The sequence below is a fragment of the Gallus gallus genome, chromosome 15, assembly GCF_016699485.2.
Source record: "Gallus gallus isolate bGalGal1 chromosome 15, bGalGal1.mat.broiler.GRCg7b, whole genome shotgun sequence".
Lineage (NCBI taxonomy): Eukaryota > Metazoa > Chordata > Aves > Galliformes > Phasianidae > Gallus > Gallus gallus.
In genome coordinates, this window is record NC_052546.1 from 6,077,657 (window position 1) to 6,100,238 (window position 22,582).

The window sequence follows — 22,582 nt, forward strand, 5'->3', positions numbered from 1 at the left end:
CTGTGCTCTTCCTCCTGCTCTTCCTCCTCCTCCTCACCACCAGCAGTGCAGTCCCTGGCAGCATGCTCATGGGGGGTGGGAACAGATTGAGGCCCTCCATGGCTTGGGGTGCTCAGTTCTTTGACCCCAAAACCATGTCTTGGGGTGCTGACATCCATGGTTGCGCATAGGATGAGGTTGGTGGAGCAGAGCCCCAAAACCTTGGTCCATTTGGGTCTTCTCCAGTTTTGCTGGGCCATGAGCATAAGGAAAACATGAAACCAAGGGAGGATGAGGATGGTGAGGATAAGAATGAGAATGGTGAGGGCAAGGAGGAGGATGGTGAGGGTAAGGAGGGGAATGAGGATAAAGATGAAGATGATGTGGATAAGGAGAAGGGTGGTAAGGATAAGGATGAGGATGGTGAAGATAAGGAGGAGAATGATGAGGACAAGGATGGGTATGAGGACAAGGATGAGGATGATGAGGATAAGGAGGAGGAGCAGGAACCCCCCCAATACCTCTGCACGCCCCCACAAAGTCTGAGCTCTTTCAGAGGCATCCTACTTTGTATGTTTGTATCTCCAAATGTTTTTAAAGTTTATGGTTGACCTGATTCATAGAAAAGAAAGATAAACACCCTTTCTGTGTTTGCAGTCATATGTAATTTTTATCTCTTGACCTTTAAACGTAAGCAGCAGTAAAATGAAGAACTATGGCAGTCATTTAACACCCTGCCTGTACTAACTGGTTTCTGCCTGTGAGCCGTGGTTTTAAATTGGCTAATGCAGAATACTTGCAGAGCTAATAATAATTCAGATTACTCCTGTCAGCTATTCCGGTTTCATGGGTAATTTAGTAGTTGAATAAATTTTTAAAAAAATTCATTCGTTCCCATGCACTGTTATGAATCAGTAGATGGTTTACCATTGGCAGCAGTAACTGTAAGAAGATTTAAATTGCTACTGAAAAGGATTTGAGTGAAGGTAATGTTTTATAATGTTCTAAGCCATATGCACTACTTTCAGGCCTCATCAGTTTTACATTGATTCCTAGTGAAGTGTTTAATTGCATCATGAATGCAATATAATTCAGTTCTTTTTGCTAATATGGTATATATCTCAAAGTGATATACAGCACTGACAGTGAAGGCTCGGGATTTGCGTTGGGTTTCCGAGTGCATGGGGGCACGTTTCGGCATCTCCATGTGTGCCAGGAGCTCTTCATTCCAGGAAACTTCCTGGGATCGGGGTCAGGATGGTGTGAGGGGCTCTGCGGGATGTTGGCAGCGAGGGTGCCATATACATACATGTATGTAGCGTGCCCGTTGTGCAACACAGCTACTGAGCAAGGCTTGAGAACTCATGTGGTGCTGCTACTAGTCTTTGGTGCATGGCTTTCTTATAGGATTTTCTTTCTTGTGCTTGTTGTAACTTTAAATCTTAGAAGCATTATGGTTGGAAAAGACCTCTAAGATCACCAGGTCCAACGTCAACCCATCCCCACCATGCCTGCTAAGCATGTCCCTCAGTGCCACAGCTCCATGGTTCTTGAACACCTCCAGGGACGATGACTACCACCTCCCTGGGCAGCCCATGCCAAACTTCATTGGTTAATTCCTAATTCCAGATGGGGTCAGGGATTTCTCCATGCAGAACATTCAGACATGGGTGCTTAAAATCAATAGATGTACATATTGGCAGCTGGCAAGTTCATACGTGCTGGGGTTGATTCTCCTTTGGTGCAAGTGCAGCTCCTTTGGGTGTAAACGTGAGACATTTTCTCATAGGGAACCTAGTGCTGGCTCTGAGCAGAGCCACCTCCTCGATAATTCAGACCTGTTTGGTTTCCAAAGCCCAAGCCGAGGTGAAATCTCCTCCTGCTCCCCTGTGCAAGCTTCTGGGGCAGGGCTGTACACCCATTGCGGAGCCCGGTATGGTATCAGAGCCACTAACGCGATTACGCCTATACATCATATTAGGGAAAATGAATACTAATTCAATACAAACTACTAATTCAGTAGAACAGAAAATTGCTGAGAGAATAGAAAATTGCTGAGCGTGCCAAAGCTTGGCACTGCTGGAAAGAAACGCTTTGGATGCTCTTCTCCATGGCTAGGGAGGTGCGGTGCTGCGGAAACCATGTCCACCCCTTCTTGCCCTTGGGAAATTCCCTCTGGCTTCTGCTTTCCAGCCCAGAGTTTGTAGGGTTGGAGATTGGAGGTGGAACTAGCAGCAAAATGAAGCAGAAAAGCAGGAAAATTGTTCCAGGTGTGGAAAATATAGCTCACATGGGTGTCTGAGCCTCCTGCCATTGTCAGCTGTGTGGTGGGGCAAGGATTTTGGGATGTGTTGGGCATCATTCCTCATTCCTCCAATGTCCTTGGATACAGAGCACGGGGCTGTTTTTAGGAATAGCAGGTATGTGCCTTGTTCAGGGTGAGCCAGAAGTGGGGCTGGTGTGGTTTCTGCACTGGTATGGTAGGGGAGTCTTATTGTATTAGCAATTTCCCGTCAGATCATGTCATATTAGTATTGTATTGTATTAGTATTTGTTTTCACTAATGTGATGTGAAAGTTGCTAATATGATAAGACTCCTGCATTGTATTAGTGAAAACAAATATTAATATGATAGGATGGAAAATAGCTAATAAGAAACTAAGTTGCTAATCTGACATGATGGATCTCCTGCAGGAATTGGCTGCTGTGCTCCTGTACTTTTCCAGGAGCACCTTCAGCCTGGTTCGGAGTGAGTGGGGAAGGGGATGCTCATGCTGGGGACAAGGTGATGTGCTTTTAGGGAATGAAGGGATCCTCTTGTTGAGGACGATGATTCTCTTGTAGGGGATGAGGGAATGCTCTTATTGGGGTCAAAGGGACGCTCTTGTATGGGATGAGGGGACGCTTGGTGGGGACAAGGAGATGCTCCTGTAGGGGGTGTAGGGATGTTCTTGTAGGGGACAAGGTTGTGGTGCAGGTGCTGCTGGAGCAAATCTGGATTCATGGAGCGCAGAGGCCATGGTGCACACACACCAGCTCCTCCAGCATGTTCAACTATGACGATAGATAAACCGTTTCCTAATTATTTTTTTTTTCCTAGCCACCTGAACCAAATATCAATTTCTGACATCAGGAGGACAGGGTAGGTGAGCCAGAGCTAAATACAAATGAACATTAAACAATTATTGGAATTTAGGTTTATTTTAAAAAATCAGCGGGGTTGAGGGAATGAGCCACCTATTAGCTGGGAAAAGCTATTGGGCTTTTTAACAACACGCTGTTTCTTGGCGGAGGCTGGGATTTGGGCTGTGCGAGTGGTGGCAGCCCTGGATGCTATTGATTAAAGATGATGGAGCAACAGCACAATTAGATCACAGTTTGTGCTCGCCGTGGTGCTACCGCCAGCCTCTCATTTGTCTGTGCGGAGGCTGGGATGTTTGCTTTGCCGCCCTTGGTTTTGCTCATGGTTCTGCTGCGTCTTGTCCTGGGTAGGATGCTTGGGGGGATGGGAGCTCGGCTTGGTCCTGGCACCAGCCCTGGGACGCTGGTGGGGATGATGATGTTTTTAATTGCTTTTTTGTCTGTAATAGTAATTCAAGAAGCGACAACGTTGGAAAATGGTAATCGTAGAATCACAGAATGGTTTGAGTTGGAAGGAGCCCCCAAAGGCCGTCTGCTCCCACTGCCTGCAGTGCACAGGGACACCCACAGCTCCATCAGTGCTCACAGCCCCATCCCCTGACCGTGGGTATCTGCAGGGATGGGGCACCACCTCTCTGTGCACCCTGTGCAGTGCCTCACCGCCCTCAGTGTAAAACCTTCTTCAACAGATCCTCATACATAGAAACACGGCATGTCCTTGTGCTGAGGTGCAGCACATCCCTGGGGGGCGAGGTGCCCTGCAGCACCATGGACCAAACCATGGGGATCGGTGTTTTTATGGCACTTCCAGAACATTCTGGGCTGGTGCTTGGGGTACGCGTGGAGGAGCAGGGCTGGGCTGTGCCGTGCACAGAAGCAAGCAGGTGGCTTGCAGGAGTGTGCATCTTCGAATCAGTCTATAATGCAATCAATTCTGTATATCCCTAGTGAAACAGCAACATTTATTTAACGTCTTTTATAGAGCAGCTGAGTTTTATCACAAATCACATTCCATTTCTATTCATCAGGGACCCCTTGAAGGCTAAAATGCACTTACTTTCCTCCGAGGAAGTTTACCAATTCTTCAATAAAGACCCATTTGCCTCCGTATGTAAAATTGACACATTTATTGAATATTAAACATTTGTTGGGTTCTTGCGCGCTCCTTTCGACTTTATCTGCTGCCCTTAAAAGTCGTTAGGGGAAGGATCTGCCGAAGTTGCAATGAAGGCTCATTTATGGACAGGAAGGGGAGACGGTGGGGCTGCTTTTTCCCATTGGTTGGAAATGGCTGGGATTTTGATGTTGGGAGTGCGGGTGATAACGCTTAGAGCAGCCTGTTGTCCTTGGCAAACATTTGTCTCCTGTTATTACAAAGGACTTTTTGTGTATGAAAGCTGCTTCTGGCTGCGTGAAGGTCGGGGTTGTGCCGCGAGTGCAACGTTCCCTACCAGAGTCAGTGCAGCTAATTAGCAGATGGGCCAATAAAACAAGTTTTTCTTTTATCACTGTTACTAAGTGCTGCTGTAAATCAATTAAAATGTATTCTAGTAATTCTATTTTTCCTTGGCTACCCAGGGCTGTTATTTAAAGAAGCCCCGAGTACACATTGGATGCAGCCGTGCGCTGACCTGTTGCATTAGAGGGGTTTGGGGAAAGGCACACCGTTTTGGAAGGATTTTCCTGGAAAGATGGAGATTTATACAAATGAGACTCCTGATGGCCAGGATTGTTGTTGCTGGGGTTGGAGCTGTGTCCTTCATGCACATTCCTGAGGGTGTTTTTTGGGTAGAATTGACACAAGAGGATGGCCTTTTTGTTGGTTTGCCTTTGTGTGTGTGTGTGTTTACACAGGAAATTACCAACAGGAATAAGTGTTAAATTTGAGATTTGGGGTTGTTTGCTTGATTTAAGGATTTATGTTGTCTCTTGGATGCCGTTGTATGGGATGTGTCTGTTTTCTGCAGGATGGGGTCTGTCCCAGTGGGCCATAATTGCAGCTTGGTCTCTCGGGGCTGGGTGTTGATGCCAGGTTGGAAAATCAGACTGAAGGTCCCCAGATTGCCCCCAGGGGGGTGTGCAGAGGTGCCAGGCACCCCCAGCCTTCCCCCCAGACCCTTTTTGCAGCAGAGAGCCAGATGATGCCGGCTAATTTTAGGGTCCCTTGTCCATGTTAATTTATAAAACAAGGCAGCATAATAAATGTCACCTAAATAGAGCTGCAGGAATCGTAGCTCATCTTGAGTGCACAATAAATGTAATATACAGCTGCCTCTCGGAGCAGGCACCCGGCTGGTGCAGGGCTGCCTCGCATGGTGCTCAGCTCTGTGCTGCTCTTCCACTCTCCTTTATTTTTCCTTTCTTGCTTTTGCAAGAAATGCCTGGGAAATGGCTTCTCCTTCTCTTTCCATGGGGAAGGCACTCAGGACGCCCTGCAGCTGACATGGGCATTAGAAAATAAAGGCGCTGAGGTCTCATGGGGTGTAGGGAGGGGGGGGGGGGGGGGGGGGGGGCGGTTTTGCCCCAGGTGGGTGAATTTGGTCACTGGGTGCATTTTGGAGCAGCACACGGGTGCTGTGCCCCCAGCAGTGGGTGTCACCTCGCAGCGATGCTCAGGGTGCCCTCGGCACTGGGAGTGACCCAAGGAGGAAATGCCAGAAAATGGCTTTTTTTGTAAAAAACAGAAAACAAACAACAGCAAAAAAATGCTTCCTGGTGCATTGGGAGGCTCTGCTTTATGGGTGAGGGAAAGTGCTTAAAATGCTTAGAGGGAATAAACAGCTTTTAATGAAGTTACATTGCCACATAATGGGTATCATAAAATTGCCTTCATAGTACAGGGTCCCAGGATGGCTTTTATTATTGACTGAGCTGGAATCCTGTCTGTAAAGCTCCAGCAGCTGCGGAGAGGCGAATGCAAAGTCTTCTTAAATTACCTGATTGAAATAACTGGCAAATATTCTGCTTCGCTGCTTTGTGGAAGGCAAAGCTGCCTTTGGGGTGGTCTGTCAGACCTGGTTTGCAGATCCCGAAGAACACAGGAGTTTCATTGCAGCAAAACAGATGTTCATCTTGTTTCTCTATCGGCTGTTTGATGAGAAATTTATTGCTCTTCTGCTGGGCTGGAGCTCCTCTGCTGTGGAGTCTATTAGGCAGCCTGGGAGCTGGCGGGGAGCCAGGCAGGCAGTGTTTTGATGAAACCCATGAAAGCCCTGGTTCGAAGGCGCCAGTAATAATGCATCGGCTAGACTCTTCTGATTGGGCAATTGATTGCTCTGATTTGATTTATTGATCAATACCCTCAAATTTGGCGTCTGAGAAGCTGAACTAATCTTTAACTGCTGCGAACATCTCTGCCTGGTGGAGAATTAGAGCTGATAAGGAATGTATGAAAGGAATCTGAGCTTATCTTAATCACACAGTGCCCCGGCGCTGCCTGCGCTGAGAGGGAGTAGATGTGTGCAGAACACAATCACCAGGCAGAACAGAGCAGATCTATAAATTGATGGAATTCAAAGCCTCCAGCATCGATTACCATTATAACAAACAGTGGCACGCTGAATGTCTGATTATTTTTAGACAAAGATTCTGTGCTCTCAGCAGCAATTTTGCTGATGCTGTCACTGTGTCAGATGTCTGTTGTTGATTGCAATTAGATGCAATACAAAAAAAAAAAAAAATTAAAACTATCTCTGCCTATAGTTTTATTTCCACTTATTAAATCTCCTCCTTTGTTTGCCTCCTCCTAATGTCTGCAGCTGGATGAAATATTGCATTACCAGAAGAGATCTCTTATATTCAGTTGGGTATAATCACTTTACAGATCATTGGATTATATCTGATATGGTTCAGATAATCCTGGGGAAATGTGGGACATTGACTCTGCCTTGTTTAAATGCGTCCTGCTTTAGGCTTTGGACTACAAATCTGCACGATTTGGGGGTTCGGGAAACGGCTCTGCAAACCCCTAAATGATCTAATTCTATTAAAACACTGATCAGTTCCCTGTGACGTCATTCATCCTCCCTGTCAGTGCAGGTTTCCCAACATTGTGCCTCTTGCTGGGGCCTTTCTTTGTGGCATGGCAGCCAGGCTGCCAATGGGGTATCACACTGATGATCCATGATGAAATTCTGGAACCATGCAGTGCTGCTGCAGTGGTTCCGCTGAGCAGATACAGCTTGCAAGGGACAGGTCCTAAAATGTCTATTCTCCATCCTGGGCTCTGTGCCTATCGCCTGGCCTTGTCCTTTGGGGCACAAGTCTATCCCCTGGCTCTACACTGTAGGGCACAGGTCTATCCCTTGGACTTGTGCTGCAGGACACAGGTCTATCCCCAGGCATTGCCCTGCAGGACACAGGTCTATCCCCTGGCTCTGCCCTGTAGGGCACAGGCCTGTCCCCTGGCATTTCCCTACAGGGAGGCTGTGCAGGATATCTGCAGGGTTCCTAGCTTTATCTCAGCCCACCAGGACTCAGGGGACCCCACCACAGAGCCCAGCCATTGCCCTGGCCTGACCCCACTAGCGCCAGGCCTCCTCTTGAACCTGACCCCGACCCTCGCAGCCCTGGCCTTGATGGAGAGCCGCGGCGCAGCCAAGGAGCCGTGCGCTGCTGGCAGCTGGTGTTTTCTTTCTTTGGGAAATCTAATATATTGATTAGCTTTCTTCAGAACAGCATCAATAAAGCGTATAATGGCCTGGCTGGTGCCTGCGGCGTCTCCTCCCCTGCTCCGGGCCCCCACGGAGCCAAGAGGCCTCCGCCAGCGGGACCAGGACTCTACCCACGGCCCCTTCCCTTCCCGGCAGCCATGCAGCCATACTCTGCCCCCAAAACATGTTGTGTTGTGTGCCCTGCTCTCTTGGAGCCTTTCTCCTCTTCCTCTTCCTCTCCTCTGGTCTCAGCTTGTCCCATGGCCTGGAGACCGCTGCTCCGAAGCAATGGAAGGAGATCTATTTTCCATTACAGCGTCTAAGAGTGTTTAGAGGGTTTTTTATCATCGTTTTTGCTGCTGTTGTTTTTTTTTTTTCCCAAGCTGATTGATTGCCGTAATGAATGGATCCCAGAAATAGGCTGGAGTGGCGGCATGGGGCCGGTGGCTGGATTTAAAGTCCTCGTTGGCTTTGAACCCTCTTAACTATTTCTGTCAGGCTGGAACAGCTTTCATCTGTAAAATATGCAGGAGGAAAGCAGGATCTTATTTAGCACCCTCCTAAGCACCACGCTGACCTCGGATGCCAGTGTCTTTAGGAACGGATGTCTTGCACTTGTCAGGAGCCACATTATATACTGCTGGTTTATTTATTTCTCCGTGGTTCACTGGACAGCGAATCCTTCCCAGGAAAACGGCCCCAGCCACCACGCCGTGCTTGTCAAGATGGATCATGCTTTAAGACAGCACGGTCCCAGCCTGATCAATCTCATGGCTGCTTTCGGTTTGCCTTCCGTCTCCCTTAGGTTGCTTTTCCTGGCCCTTTTCCAGAGCGTGGGGAGTTTGGGGGGTCGTGTGAGCAGGGGCAATGGGGACAAGGTGGTTGGGGTGCCTGTTTCTGTGCTTCCCTCCCTATTAACACCCTTCAACGAGAGAGATCTGGGGAGAAATTGACAGCTGATGAGTATGGGAAGATGTTTTCAAAAGGAGAAACAATTTGCAATAATTAGAAATTTATAAAATGTCTTTAAACATGGTGGTAATAGGGATAAGAAAACACTTGCTGCAATGTAATCAGTTATTAGCAGCTGATCATTTATCTCGATGGATAGTTGCTGCTGGTACACGAGACACGTAATAAAAGGACTCTTGATTAACTAATTTGAATATCTTTTGAGAATAAATTCTGAGTTCTCTTTTTTCTCCATTGTAACGGATCCGTACATCTGCGAGATAAACACTGAATGAATATGGTAATGAATGAATGTTCTGCTGGAAGCGGGGCCCTCCTGTGCCTCCGGCGGGGCTGCCCCTGGCTGGGGATGGGGTTGTGAGGTGGGGATGGCACCAGGCTCCCAGCAGCCCCACTGCCATGCATCAGCATCAAGGTGGAGAGCAGGCAGCAGAATATCTGCCAGCAGCCCCCAGTTATACCCCATGAGATAGCAGCCCTTGATATATGTTTCTTCTTTTTTTTTTTTTTTAACACAGCTTTTTCATATCTCCCTGGGAATGGAAATCTACTGCGTGTCTCCAATCTCTGCCCTTTCCGAGATCCCATTACAGCGCTTTGATAAAGTGCTGTAGAGCCCGATTCCATTTCAGATGGCTGGAGCCGGCGGCGTGGCCGCTTGCTTTGTGCCTGGGGTGCAGAGTTCAGGATGTGGCTGCACGCCTGCACACTTCATGGCACCGTGCTGGAGCTCCTGGCTGTGTGGGAAAGCCTGTAGTGAGCACTACTGATACGTATTTCCCTTTCTGGGGGGCTTGAGCAGGGTCTGTTTGAACCCAGCCAATGCTCTCCCTTGGCTCCAGCCAGGCGTGAGCTCGCAGCTCCTTCCCCTGGTCCTGACTCATCATCCCAGGCACTAATGGACTCCATTCAAATCCTTCCTATGCAAGCATTGTGATTCACATAGCATCTGACAGCAGGTACCTTTTGGCAGGCAGAGCCCCAGATATTTTATATTGGTGAACCAATTTCTATCCAGGATCCTGCTTTTCCCCTTCTTTCCTCTCTCCTGCATGCCCTCCTTATTTCTCCTTTAGTCTTCATCCCTGTCTGTGGCATGGGGACGTGGCTCTGGCTCAGCACCTGTGTCCCCTCCCCATGTGGCTGTAGGTGACAGCGGGGGACCTGAGATGGGGACACTGAAGGCTGTGGGCACCACTCCTCCTTGGGTCATACCCTGCAGCAAAGTGCTGTGGCTGGAGATGCAGTTTACAGGTGATTAAACTCAGCTCGGTGAGGATTTAACCATTAATATTGATGTGAAAGTTTTTAATAAAATATAGGTAGATGGAGAAAGAGGGATCGATTCCTATAGGCTTTCTAATTTTATTTTATTCTTTATTTTCTCCCACTTTATGGTTGCAGGGATGGGTTGACCTACCGGATATTGGGGAAGGAAGGTGTGGGCGTGGAGCCATGTTGGCTGGTGGCACCGTCCCCACCAGTGCCACATTCAAGCCCAGTGGCCCCATTGGTGCTGATAATTGCACTGTGACCAGCAGCCCATCCACAGTGCACCAATTGCCCCCCACCGCTGTAGGGATGCACTGGGGGGGCTTTTCTGCTCACTCCACTCCCCCTATCCCCAACCTGCTCGTAAAACCCCGTGTTCCCGTACCGCACTGCGAGGCCGTTAGAAAGATGCTGACGGCCGTTTTTCACTCCCTGCTTCTCTGTATACACACAGGACCTGGTTTTATCTGCCTTCTCTCCAATATTTTTTTTTATATAACAGTGAAATATTTATATTGTCCAATAAAAGGCAGTAAGCTTGCAATCTCTCACAAATTCATTTGAGACCAAGAGCTTCATTGTATGAATTTTACACCGAGCACTGACCCCTGATAATTGACTCCATACATCTTTAGCACTGCAGATTTACATAATACGTAGGGGATGATGGATGGCTTGGGTACCCCTGCCTGCCAGCGCAGCCCCATGTCCTCCATGCTGGATGGGCACATGGGAGCAATGGGGTTTGAAGAATAGCAAGAGGGATGCTCTGGTCCCATGGAAGAGGGCTTAGACATAGGGTTTCTCCAGTAACATCCCTCCTTTCCCCATACCTTCCTATCCAGAGGTTTCAAAAGGTTGATCCCTGTACCGAACACTGGCAGCTGTTAGCTCAGCCAAAACCAGCATCCTCATTCCCCTATCCAAGCATCCCTGCCTACCGCATTCCACCTTAGCCCTGCTGCAAGCCCACTTTGCCCCAAGCGCTCCCTTTATGGGTACCCAGCATCCAGGCAGGGATGCTCGAGGCTTGCCCACACCAGCACCTCCTGACCCCCTGCCACCCGATTCATCAAAAAGCAATTAATAGTGTCCCCCTCTTTGCATTTTATGGTTTCCGTCTTTTCCCGCAGACTGCAGGGCAGTAATTAGAGTCTGGCTAATGAGCTTCTCGTGGCGGGGCTGCGAGCTCCCGACGGATCTTCCCATCAGACAAAGGCCCCTCTGCTTCGCCATGGCTCATGGCCTTAGTGCTCTGTGTGATCCTGATGTGAGCCAGGGGATGGTGAGGATGAGCTGGGAATCCCAGTGGCCTGGTGGTGGCTGTCCCATGTCAGCCTTGGTGATGGTACCTCTGGCCAGAGCCAGGGCTGTGATTTACGGTGATGGCACTGAGGGTCACTTTACTTCCTACCAGCCCCATCGTTTTGTTTCAAATTCTGCCGAAATTAAAAAGCCATACATATCCTGAAATTCTTATTTATGAACACTTAAGTGTAAGTAAGTCACAGTTGGACTGCTTCCCTCCCCGCTGATGTATGTAAGCTGGCAGCAGAGTGGACTCCGAATCAAATCTGGCAATACAATATGCTGTACTTGACTATTTTGACACTCGGAGTGCGATGTTTTTTTACAGTTACTGATGAGCTTATGTCACTGCTCCTTTTGGAAAAGAAAGGAGGAGGGTGGGCTGGGGAGCGGAGCATATTGATCAGCTTCTGATTATCGCAGCCACCCGCTTGCCTTTGCTTTGCCGTTGTGTTGCATACCCGTTTTCTTCAATTATTCATACAACCCCCCCCCCCCCCCCATCAATATTGCCAACACGCATTGGAATCATTCCAGGGGAATTACAGTAGTAAAAAAAGAGTGCTCCTAAACTACTTTTTTTTTTAATTTTTCCTTTATTTTTTTCCCCCTTCTTTCTTTTTTCCACCTCCCCCCCCCTCTTTTGTTTTTGTTTTGTTCCAGAAGGAGCTGAATTCTGCTGCTCCTGAGCTGGCAGCGCGGCGGGGGGAACGCGAACAGCCTCATAAACATTTAATTGAACTCAGCCGGGAATTTAAGAAAAATGTACCTGAAGTACAGTACATTTGCTGTCATAGAATTAACTCGGCAGGACGGCACGTTTCCCTCAGTTGCAACCAGAGTTTGAAAACTGGAGACGTAAGTGGCTAACAAGGAAGGGAGCTGATTAGCCATAGGGATGGATGGCAGCCCCCAAACTGTGGCTGTGTCTCGCGCGGGGTGCCAGGGTTTGGGCTTTGCGTCTCGTGGTGCTCCCAATAAGCAAGCGCTGGGTGTTTGGTGCCAAGATCACAGCCCAGATGGGGGAGACACAGTTATTTTTTTCATAAAATATGTTTAAAAAAAAAAAAGAGAGGAGAGGAGAGGGAAAAAAAAGAGCAACTCCAAAATAGACGTTAGCGGAGGCTGTTCGCTGGACTGGAGGCGGATGGGATGAAAAAATGGAAAACCAAGAGCCTTGCAGCGGATGCTCAGTGTGGATGCATCATCCCAACAACAGCTTCTCCAGACAATGCGATCCCTATGCTGGGATGCCCTGGGATTGATCTAGCAGTTGGCAGCCAACCTGCACATGGCAAGAGTTTGGAACCGGGTGATCTTTGAGGTCCCCTCCAACCCAAGCCATCCTATGATTCTATGATCCATGTGGTCCATGCGGTCTCCAGTGGCATTCAGGGCTCGTGTGCATGGGTTCTGGTCCAGCGTTGGATGGGCCAAGGTGATGCATCCCTGTGGGATCTGTTGCTGTCTCCCTGGGTCTGTGATGCTCCTCACCAGGGGCTGCTCGCTGCGCTCCTCTGATGTGCTCAGATGGAAACCCCCCGGGGAGATGTCGGCACGCTGCGCTTGCCGGCAGCGACACATTAGGATCTGTCATCTGCTGAGCATTACCTTATTTTAAATCTGTCTCTTTGGAGCTACGTAACTGCATAAGAAAATATTAAAGTAAACAATAACTGGATTTACACAAATGCGGCTGATTTCCATATTTTTCATCACTTCATTTTATTACTCAGTTTACTGATATGCTCATTTATTTATAGGGCAATCCAGTATTGATTCATTCCAATGCACTATGCATAAACACATAAAAGAGAGTGATAACAATAGGAATACATTTCCAGTCTTTTAAATACTGCATTTTTCCCAATAGCCTTCATTAGATGCACGGCGCACGGATGAGCTCCGTCCTGCAGGGCCCAGCCTGTCCCTCTACCAACTGCCCTTGGATTTATGGTGACAGAGGTGACACTGGGATGCAATCCCTGGCTTGGTGGCAGCTTCTTTACCAGTGTGTCTGCCCTCCTCCCCTCCAGGTGTGCTTCAGAGCAGATGTGGGGGGAATATATCCCAAAGGGTGGATTGGGATAAACACAACTTCTTTGAGTTTGTGTTTCTTTTCCATGTAGGACAGGAAGGACATCAAAGTGTTGAGAAATGTGTAGATGTGGCACCGAGAAACATGGTTAGTGGTGATGGGTTGATGGCTGGACCTGTCAATCTTTTCCATCTGGAATGATACTATGATTCTATGAAGTGTTGCTTCATCTCCTCACCCATCACCTGAGCCTCACCTGCCCTTGCTGGAAGCAGGAGGGGTTATTTCATCTCGTACCCACGGGGTGGATGTTCCCCCTCTATTACCTGCTGGATCAGTACAGGGAACCCTGGATGAGGCCAAAGGGTGATGCTCGTTCATTGCACATGGTCCTCATGTTGGTATCTCCATGACTGCATGTGGAGACACAAGCCCACCTGAGGGACTTTTCTTCCCCCCTTTTTTCTCTAGGGGAGCTTTTTTTCCTCCTTTTTTTCCCTCTTGAATTTTTGGGTTTTCTTTCTTTTCTGCAAACTGCACTTCTCATTGCGCTCCCCATGAATATTTACAGGGAGAGCAGGACGCTACATCATCTGTGTCATGGGAAGGAGCCCATAAAAATGCGGTGATGAATGGCACGAGTTCCCTCTCTAGTCCTTCTTGTAAATGGGCATAAAAAAATAATTCTAAAATATTAACCTGTGCTGTGGTGGATGGGCTTCTTTGCCGTTTCTCTGCCATTTCAGAATGCAGCTCATATACATTTAGGCTCCTGCATCCTTCCTATGTAATTTCTTTCTCGAGGAAGGAGAAATGGGGGCCAGCAGGGAGATTGAAGGAAGGAATAAATCGTCCCCGCTGAGAGAAAACCCGACTTTTGTTTTTCGTCCTGATTAGATAAAGGCCAGTTTATTTCTCTGTAGGAGAATCACAAAAAGCTGCCCGCGATGGCAGCTTAATGGCAACAGCTTGAAACGGACCAAGTTTGAATATCCTTGCAATGGAGAAAAGAGCAAAGCGAAAGCCCTGCTAATTACAAAAGTTGCTTTATGAAAGATAATTCAAAGCAATAATTTAGCAAACATAATCAAGTAGCGCAGATGGGGATTTTGATGAATAGTTTGCAACATGCAATTAGCAGCTCTTGCAGTTACATATCATTAACCCTCAGAGCACAAAAATTATTTTCTCATTATTAGATGAAAAGGTAAAATTAAGCTGACTAGACAGTAAAGGAACAAACTACAATTAATTACCTTCATTTATTACAGTCATTATTTTAAACTTACTTTTTTTTTTCTTATTATTCTGATAGATGGATGAAAACATCTAAATTAAAAGTTTTGTTCTGCTAAATTGGAGGTGAAACTTTGTGCACGCGCACCGCTGTCCCGCAGGATGGACGCCGCATCCTCAGCCCAGGCAGTGTGAGGCTGGCAGTGCCAAAATCCACCCAGCTGTGAGCGGGGATCTCATATCACTGCATTTCCATCCCCACTGTGCTGCCTTAAACCTAGCAACGCATCGCGGTGTGATCTTAAGTCCCTCAGACCACCACTTCCATCTACATGGGCCTTGCGTTGACTTTTAGTTTTGGCAGAGGCAGCTCCTCACCCCAAACTTGCGAGTTTTGCATATTTTTGCAAGACAATATTTCATGTAAATGTGGGAATAAACCCACCCGGTGGGGTGTTTCTGGTCCCCATTGCCTGGCATCCTTCGGTTCGCACTGCAGCCTCGCGCTCCGGCGCGCGCACGGGTAGCAGATGGTTGACAGTCGCCAACTGTCAGCAAACGCACTGAAAAAATAAATTTGGGGAAAAAGTCTAAACTTGGCAGTGAAAAAAAAAAAGATACATAGAATTGTGTTGGTGAAAACGCAGAGCGTTCTTGAGATGGTTTTGCTGCGCTGGGAATCGAGATTGGGCCTCAACTGGGGATGGCTTGGGCACTCCGCGCAGTGTATTTGGAGCCATGGAGGTGGTGATGGAAATGCAGAAAATGAAGTCCAAGGGAAACTTCTCCCGGTGGTGCCAACTGGCACCTCCAAACAGCGCCAATGGGTGGTCGGGTGATGCCACCACTGCCAGCGCAGGATGAGGGGCAAAACCAATCCCATTGAGATTGGTGCCCTCTGCCTCCACTTTCAGGAACTTTGCCAAAGTGTCATTGAACTTGTCAGGAAGTATTACAACAAAATTAAGAACCAGCAGCAATTTTCTTTCATTTCATAGCCTACGCATTATAAAGTAAATTATTAATGCTTTTTTTTTTCTTGGTTAAGCAGTTATTTGCAGCAGTGCCGGTATATTTCTCATTAGAAATAACATCATCTGAAGAACTTATATTGATTCTTCTTTTTTTTTTTAATCTGCGAATCATGAACGTGAACAACATATTTATATGACGTTCCCTTTAACTAGAATTCTCAGGCTTTATTTTTATATTATTGATCTTTTTGACGTGAATTGCTTTTTGGCCTTGTGAAAGCGATGTAAGCTTGCTGCCTTTGGAGGAATGAGTTGGAGCGGAACGAAGGGTTGGGTGTGCGTGCAATGGGACTGTTCCCATCCCTCCCACTTTTCTCCCTGACTTCTTTATCCATCAGCAAAAAAAAAAAAAAAAAGAGGAAAATAGCCTGAATGTATTTTTTCATCAGTTTCCTTCAACGTTTGGGGTCTCTGCTGCTGCTTTCTCCCCCCTGACAGCTGTTCCTCCTTGCGTAGAAAGAGCTCATTTGTGTTTCACTGCCACGAGTATTTAGATGGAAATAACTGATACTTATCCTGCACTTGATACGAGGATGCGGGGAGGAGCGTGTGCTGGATCCCACGCGGTATGGATGCGGGCACGCGGCCGGGCTGGGGAGTTTCACTGCTTTGTCAGTCAATTATAATAATATTTCTGCTTCCAAATGTTTAAAAAGTTGGCTTCGTAAGGTATAATCATGGCACAGAGGCCAGCCTGACAATAGTAATTAATTAGGCTATTACGCATTCTACAGTGATAATTGCTTTGCTGGAAAGTCACCAGCCATGAAAAAGAGCCGGCGCGGGAATGTCATCCATCACACGCCCCGCTCCCGCGCCGCGCTCACCTTGAGCCCATGCTGCAGGGAAAACAGGGGGGGAAGAATGAAATTAATGAGAACTTGGCTTTTCTGCCAAACCTGCTTCCCAGAAGCTTGGTTTGAGGCTGATGCCCCCAGGGCTGCTTTAGAGGGGGGATTTATTCAGCTTGGAGGGCTTCAATCATGCTGCTAAAAACCCCACCTACTGCCTATTTTGGGAATTGTCCCAGATTATCCCAAAGGCCATGGGAAGTTTTACCTATCGTTGTCGCTGACATTTCCTGAAGTTTAGTGGGATGCTGAAAGAGCAGAGTTGGCTCAAAATCCACCTGCTGTGGTTGGTTCACTGTTAACTCATAACCCTGAGGCTGAGAGGTGCCATCGGCAACCCAAAGCCATGGGATGGACACTGGGAGCCACCACACCCATGGGATGGGTTGGGTTTGGGGGCAAAAAGTGTAATTTTGGGGCTGATGAACTGGAATCCACAGTGTAATGCTGTGGTTAATGAGAGGCTGCAGCCCAAGTAGGGGATATCCCTGGAAAATATCCATATGTTTCACTTTGATGAAAGTGTTTTCAAACATTTTGGGAAGCTTTGAGGTCTCAAAATGATGTTGTGCTTGGCCATTTACCTCTGCATATTAGTTTTCAGGAGAAAACCAAACCTGAAATGAAACAAAACGCTGTTACTAAAGATGAGCAAAATCCTTGAGAGCTGTTCTGAGCTCCTCATTCCTGCAGTTCCCACTGAGGTGCTTGGCCTGCTGCAGGGATGCTGGGGAAGTGGCAAGATCCCATATCTTCCCCTTCTCCAGTGCTGAACTGAGGGACATGGTTAGTGGGCACGGAGGTGGTGGGTTGATGGTTGGACTCGATGATCTTAGTGGTCTTTTCTAACCTTAACGATTCCATGATTGCTGTGTGTCTGTAAGGTGTCATCAGCAATAAAACTCATGGGAACAGCCTGATTTGAGGCCCTGGCCCATCTCAATGGACCCATCTCAATGCTGGATCAATGGGATGCAGTGTGCTTGATATGATGCTCTCCCATCGCCTCCCACTCAGTGCCTCCCTCTCTAAACTTTATTATTAGAATTAAAATGTGCCCCAAAGCCAATGCTGAAACTGCAAACAGGAAAGTCCGTTTGTATATTAGATGCTAAAAAGAGCACAACTTATACAATTTTAACAACAGAAAAATGATCTTTGTGCTCCAGTGCCCATGAGCTGGGAAGGAGAAGGCGGCTTTGCTCAGGTGGCTGCTGAATTACAAACGAGCAGTTTGCTTTTGTTTTGAATGACAAGCAATTTGCATTCAGGCTGGTGCAGCATGCTGCAAGCTCCATGAACGAGGGGAAGGGTAGAAAAAGTGATGTGCTGTGCCTTGGCTGCATTGGGGTTGAGTATGGGGCTTGGGGGCTTTTTGAGATGGGAGCATTCCCACTGGGGTAACCCCAAGACCTGGAATTTGGGGACAGTGGGACATTCATGGAGGTCTCCTTGTCCCATTGGAGCCCTGTCCTGGACATGCATGGAGTAAGATTGGAGGAACTCATCCAATGGGCAGTGGCACATGGTGAAATCGAACAGGAGAGAATGGTTCCCACCAATGAATGTTGGATGGGACAGATGAAGGCACCACTGGTCTGGTAGCATGGTGGTGTGCCACTTCCCCACCAGCAGCAGACACAGTGCAGCCATAGTGGCAGAGGGGACAAGGGGGCTGAGCTGAGAACTATCTGAGTTCCGATGCTATTGTATAGGACCCCGCGAACATCCTCCCTTAGGGTGAGCGTTGTCACACCAGCACAATACCAGGCAGAAATCTTATTTCTTATTTAAGCACCAGCATTAAATTATAATTTTCATTTACTCAGAGTGCATCAATGATTCAGAGTGGCGTGACATTACAGCGGTGCGAAGAGTTCTGCCCAAGGCAGTGCACAGGATGCGAGCGGGGACACCATCCCGTGCCCCCATCCTTCCCTATGAGCCCTTCCCTCCTCCAGCCCCATCCCTCACTGCCCTTTTCCCATCTCCCCGCAGGTGATTGCACTTAGTAAGAGGAGCAAGGAGGCTGAGACGGCTTTCCTGAGCGTTTGCAAGCACTTGATCGAGGCTCCAGGTAAGGACTGCGGCGGCGACCTGGCTGCATAGCGAGGAGGCAGCACCGAGCAGCGGGGGCACAGCGCCCAGCCCTGGCCCTACAGACGTCCGCTCTTTGCATGTTGCTTTGGAAATCCCAACCGAAGAGACAAGTGGAAACAGCTTTTGCCATCGCTGTGTTTCAGCCCCTGAGCCAAATGCATCTTGACATTAGAAAAGGAATACATTTGCTCAGCCCTTGTAATAACACTGCGGCTATCCCCAGTTGTCTTTTTGACGGTAAGTTGGGTGAAATGATGCAGCCCCAGCTCCTGGCAGCAGACTGTGGGGGCTGGGACCCCCCCAGGGGCTCCTCACACAGCTCTGGGGGGAAACTGAGGCACTGCGTTGTGCGGCAGCCCCGGGGCTGCGCCCGTCCCCGAGGACAGAGAGCTCCAAAGGGCTGAGGATGCACGGAAGGGCTCCTGCAGGGCCGCTAATTCATTTTCCAGACATTTAAGAATAACAAAATGTTTTAATGATTTCTTAGGGGAATTAGGGAGACATATTTTTGTCCTCATTAAATTTTATCCTGTGCTACAAGAACCAAATGTCAGCTCGCTTTGCAGAATCCAGTTATCTTCCTGCCCTCCCCACCTCCTCAGCACCCTCCCTGCACACACTGTCACCTGCACAGGCGAGAACACACATGCAGTCGCATGCACACCACTGCAAACACATGCAATCACATGCACACCCATGCAAATACATGCATGCATTTGCATATTCCAACACTTCTCCCTGTGCTTGTTCAATCACGTGCACACCTGTGCAATCACATGCAATTGCATGTGCACATGTGCACACCCGTGTGCACTCTGTCCCTGTCCGTCCCCATCCGTGTGTCTCTCTGCAGCCAAACACTTCCCAAGCACACCATAAGTCCTGATTCGACACTTTTTGCTCTGAATGGCTGCTGTCAACACAAATCTCTGGCAGCGACTGTAACGGAGCCTGATTGCTCAGCAAGAATTGTGATAAGTGAGCTGCTGTGTGTCTGTAATTACGGGAGAAAACCGTAAATCTTTGGGATATTGTTCACACAGATGTGGCGTGAAGGGAAGGGGGAGAAGCAGTAAAATGTGTTAAAAGCATAATTAATGTCATTGTTGTTGGGGATGATTTGATTTAAGCCCAGCTTTGATGCGTGGAGGGTTTCACAGAGCTCTGGTGGATGGGGTGGAGCAGGTTGGGATGTGGCAGCATGAGAGGTGCCAGCGTGGTATGAGGGCTGCTGGTGCTGGGATGCAGCATGGGGACATATGGGTACACCTTGAATGCTTGATGGATGCATGTGGGTGCACCATGGATGCATGTGAATGCACGATGGATGCACTGTGAATTTCTGTGGATGCACTGTGGATTCAGGTGGATTCACTGTGGATGGATTCGTGTGGGTTCACCATGGATGCACATGGATGAAGTGTAGATGCACTGCAGATGCACAGTAGATTAATATGGATGCACTGTGGATACACTGTAGATGTATGTGAATGCACCATGGATGCATTGTGAATTAGTGTGGATGCACTGTGCATTCATGTGGATGCACCATGCATGCACTATGGATTAGTGTGGATGCACTGTGGATTCATGTGGATACACCACAGATGCACCACAAATGCATTCTGGATGCACGTGAATTCACCTGGATGCACCACGGATGCTCTGTGGATTCCCTCTGCTTTACTTTGTCCCCCAGCACAGAAAGCACAGTGATAGGCTGCAGCTCCCTGGAGACATTTGATGCTGCTGGCAGCTGTGGGGATGTGAGAAAGGCCCTCATGGTGGCAGGGTTGGGGACACAGCAGAGATTGGAGTTCCTGCTGCAGCACTGCTGCTGCTAAATGACATCCAATAACGCCAGCTAGTGGTGGGACTTACTATATAGACAGAAATATTAAAATATATAGAGAGAGCCTATAGGATAGCAGCTCCAGGGTGATTTCTCATTACGGGGACAAGCGGAGCTGCCGGCGTGCATCGCATTGGACACTGCCCCAGCATTTATTGGCTGTGTCCTGGTTCTGCGGGGAGCACAGGGGGGTCCCCGGCCCCTCTGCCATGGGTGTAATTACCCGCATCGTTAGCTTGCCTGCTTATAGGCGTTATTAATGGCCAGGAGAACATCCAGCCCTCATTGGGGCTGTGCTGCGTATTTTCACCCTCCATTCTCTGTGGCTCAGGATGGTGGAGGGGCCAGTTCCCAATATTCTTGGGTGGGTTTCCACAGCATGCTCGCAGCTGAATGGACACAGAGCTGTGATGCCAGCTCCCACGAAGCATTCCAGGCTGGGTGGCACTGATGACATTTGCACTACGGGGTCCAGCGGTGTCCTGGGGGACCCCAGACCCATTTTGCTGCTCGCATCCATGCTGCGTGCTAGAAGGGAGGACCGCAGGCCAAACCCTATGCATGTGGGGCAGACACCCCAAAAACACCCACAGTCCCCACAGAGGCAGCCACACATTGGGGTTTTTCCATCTCCATTATGCTGCTTTCCCCTTGGATGCCTGCCACTGTGCAGTTCCATCCCACTTCCCTGTTTATCTAACTTTTTGACCCTGGAGAATTCCAACCTATTTCCTCTCTTTTCCATGAAGGAAAAAAAAATAAAGTACCCCAAACCTATATTAACCTGGCTCAATAGGAGGCATTTTCTTGAACTTATTAAAAAATCCAGACTTGTAAATTAATTTGTTCATGTTGTACAATGGCAGTGCAGATGGACTCATTAGCATGCACACAACAAATAATTATAGATGAATTTTTAGCTGGCCTGCTTAATGGGCTTGCTGGGTTAATTATGTCAATGTATAATTACATCAGCCCTGGGAGACATAATGGCACACCCTGCTGAGCAGACACTAGCTAATGATGGTGTAATGCTGACAGAGGGAAGACATACGGCTCTGAAAGCACCTGCTTACCTCGGCACAAACTGCCATTGTCTGCACCCAGACTGGGGAGACCAGGGCCAGTGGTGCCACCGTGCTTGAGGATAAGATCCTGCATGCGACCCTAGCAGTGCTCAGTTCCTGGGGGGCTTTGGGAGGGTGATGGTGGCACATGGTGGTGGCACACAGAGTGGCACATGGGATGACACGCCAAGGGTTCTGTTCCATTCGTTGGGATGGCAATGGTGGCACATGATGGCAGCGCAGGGAATGGCATCAAGGGTTCCATCCATTAGGATGGCTACGGTGGCACATGGTGGTGGAACGTGGGGTAGCACTCAGAGTTCCATCCCTGGTTTTAAGCAGGTTGCAGTTGGCTGCTGCCCTTGGAGTGGAGGGTGCGGAAATGAGGATAGTGGCACTCATGCTTGGGAAGGTGGGATGGGACTGTTGGTGATTGTCCCCTACCCCTGACCGCCAAAGTGCTGTTGCCCACAGACCCTGCTCCAGTGCTGCTCCAGCGCCTTGAGCCTGAAAATCCACCCCTGAAGGATCTCAGCTGCCCCTGGAAGAAGTACCCGGAGCTCCTCGGCACCAAAGGTACCCAAAGTGCTGACGGTGCATGGGTGGCATCAGTGCTCCCCATCCGTGTCCTCGTGTGCTTCCAAGCACCGTGTGACACATGTCCCTCCCGCAGAGCAGAGAGAGGGACCGCTGCCAGCAGCTGGGCTCACGGCGGCTGAGACCACACTCCCTGACATCGACAGCAAAGCGCTTTTGGCCGAAACCTTGCTGCAGAGAAATGAGGCAGAGAAGCAAAAGTACGTGGATATAGGAAAGGACCCCCATGGCACCTCCTGCCTGGTGGTGTCCGTCTGTCTGTCCCTCTCCCAGCAGTTTCTGGGTGTGCCACGTGGTGCTGCTTGAGCAAATTGCTTAAATCGAGGCCGGCGGACGAAGCTCATTAAGCGGCCTTTTAATTGTGAGGCTCCCAGCTTTCCCAGCAGCGCAGTTAGCAGCGCTTCATTGCTATTCCTTAACGCACCGCACCCGTAACAAACGAGGAATCTTTAAACCCTAAATTGCAGAGCTCTCCGAGTAAGT

The 22,582-nt window shown here is 48.6% G+C and overlaps 1 protein-coding gene across 12 annotated transcripts in view; it reads left to right on the forward strand.

The window, feature by feature from the left end:
• The window catches only part of CUX2 (cut like homeobox 2), a 53,916-nt gene that overhangs the window by 19,276 nt on the left and 12,058 nt on the right, over positions 1–22,582 (forward strand). For 6 of the 12 annotated variants that reach the window (XM_015275554.4, XM_040648436.2, XM_040648437.2 and 3 more), the window contains 3 exons: positions 18,482–18,560; positions 21,977–22,078; positions 22,176–22,299. In XM_015275554.4, coding sequence (XP_015131040.1) covers positions 18,482–18,560; positions 21,977–22,078; positions 22,176–22,299 — 305 coding nt within the window. Of the gene's footprint in view, positions 1–18,481; positions 18,561–18,726; positions 18,821–21,976; positions 22,079–22,175; positions 22,300–22,353; positions 22,577–22,582 lie in introns of those variants that run through there. The other 6 variants (XM_040648438.2, XM_046901272.1, XM_040648439.2 and 3 more) reach the window with 2 other exon arrangements.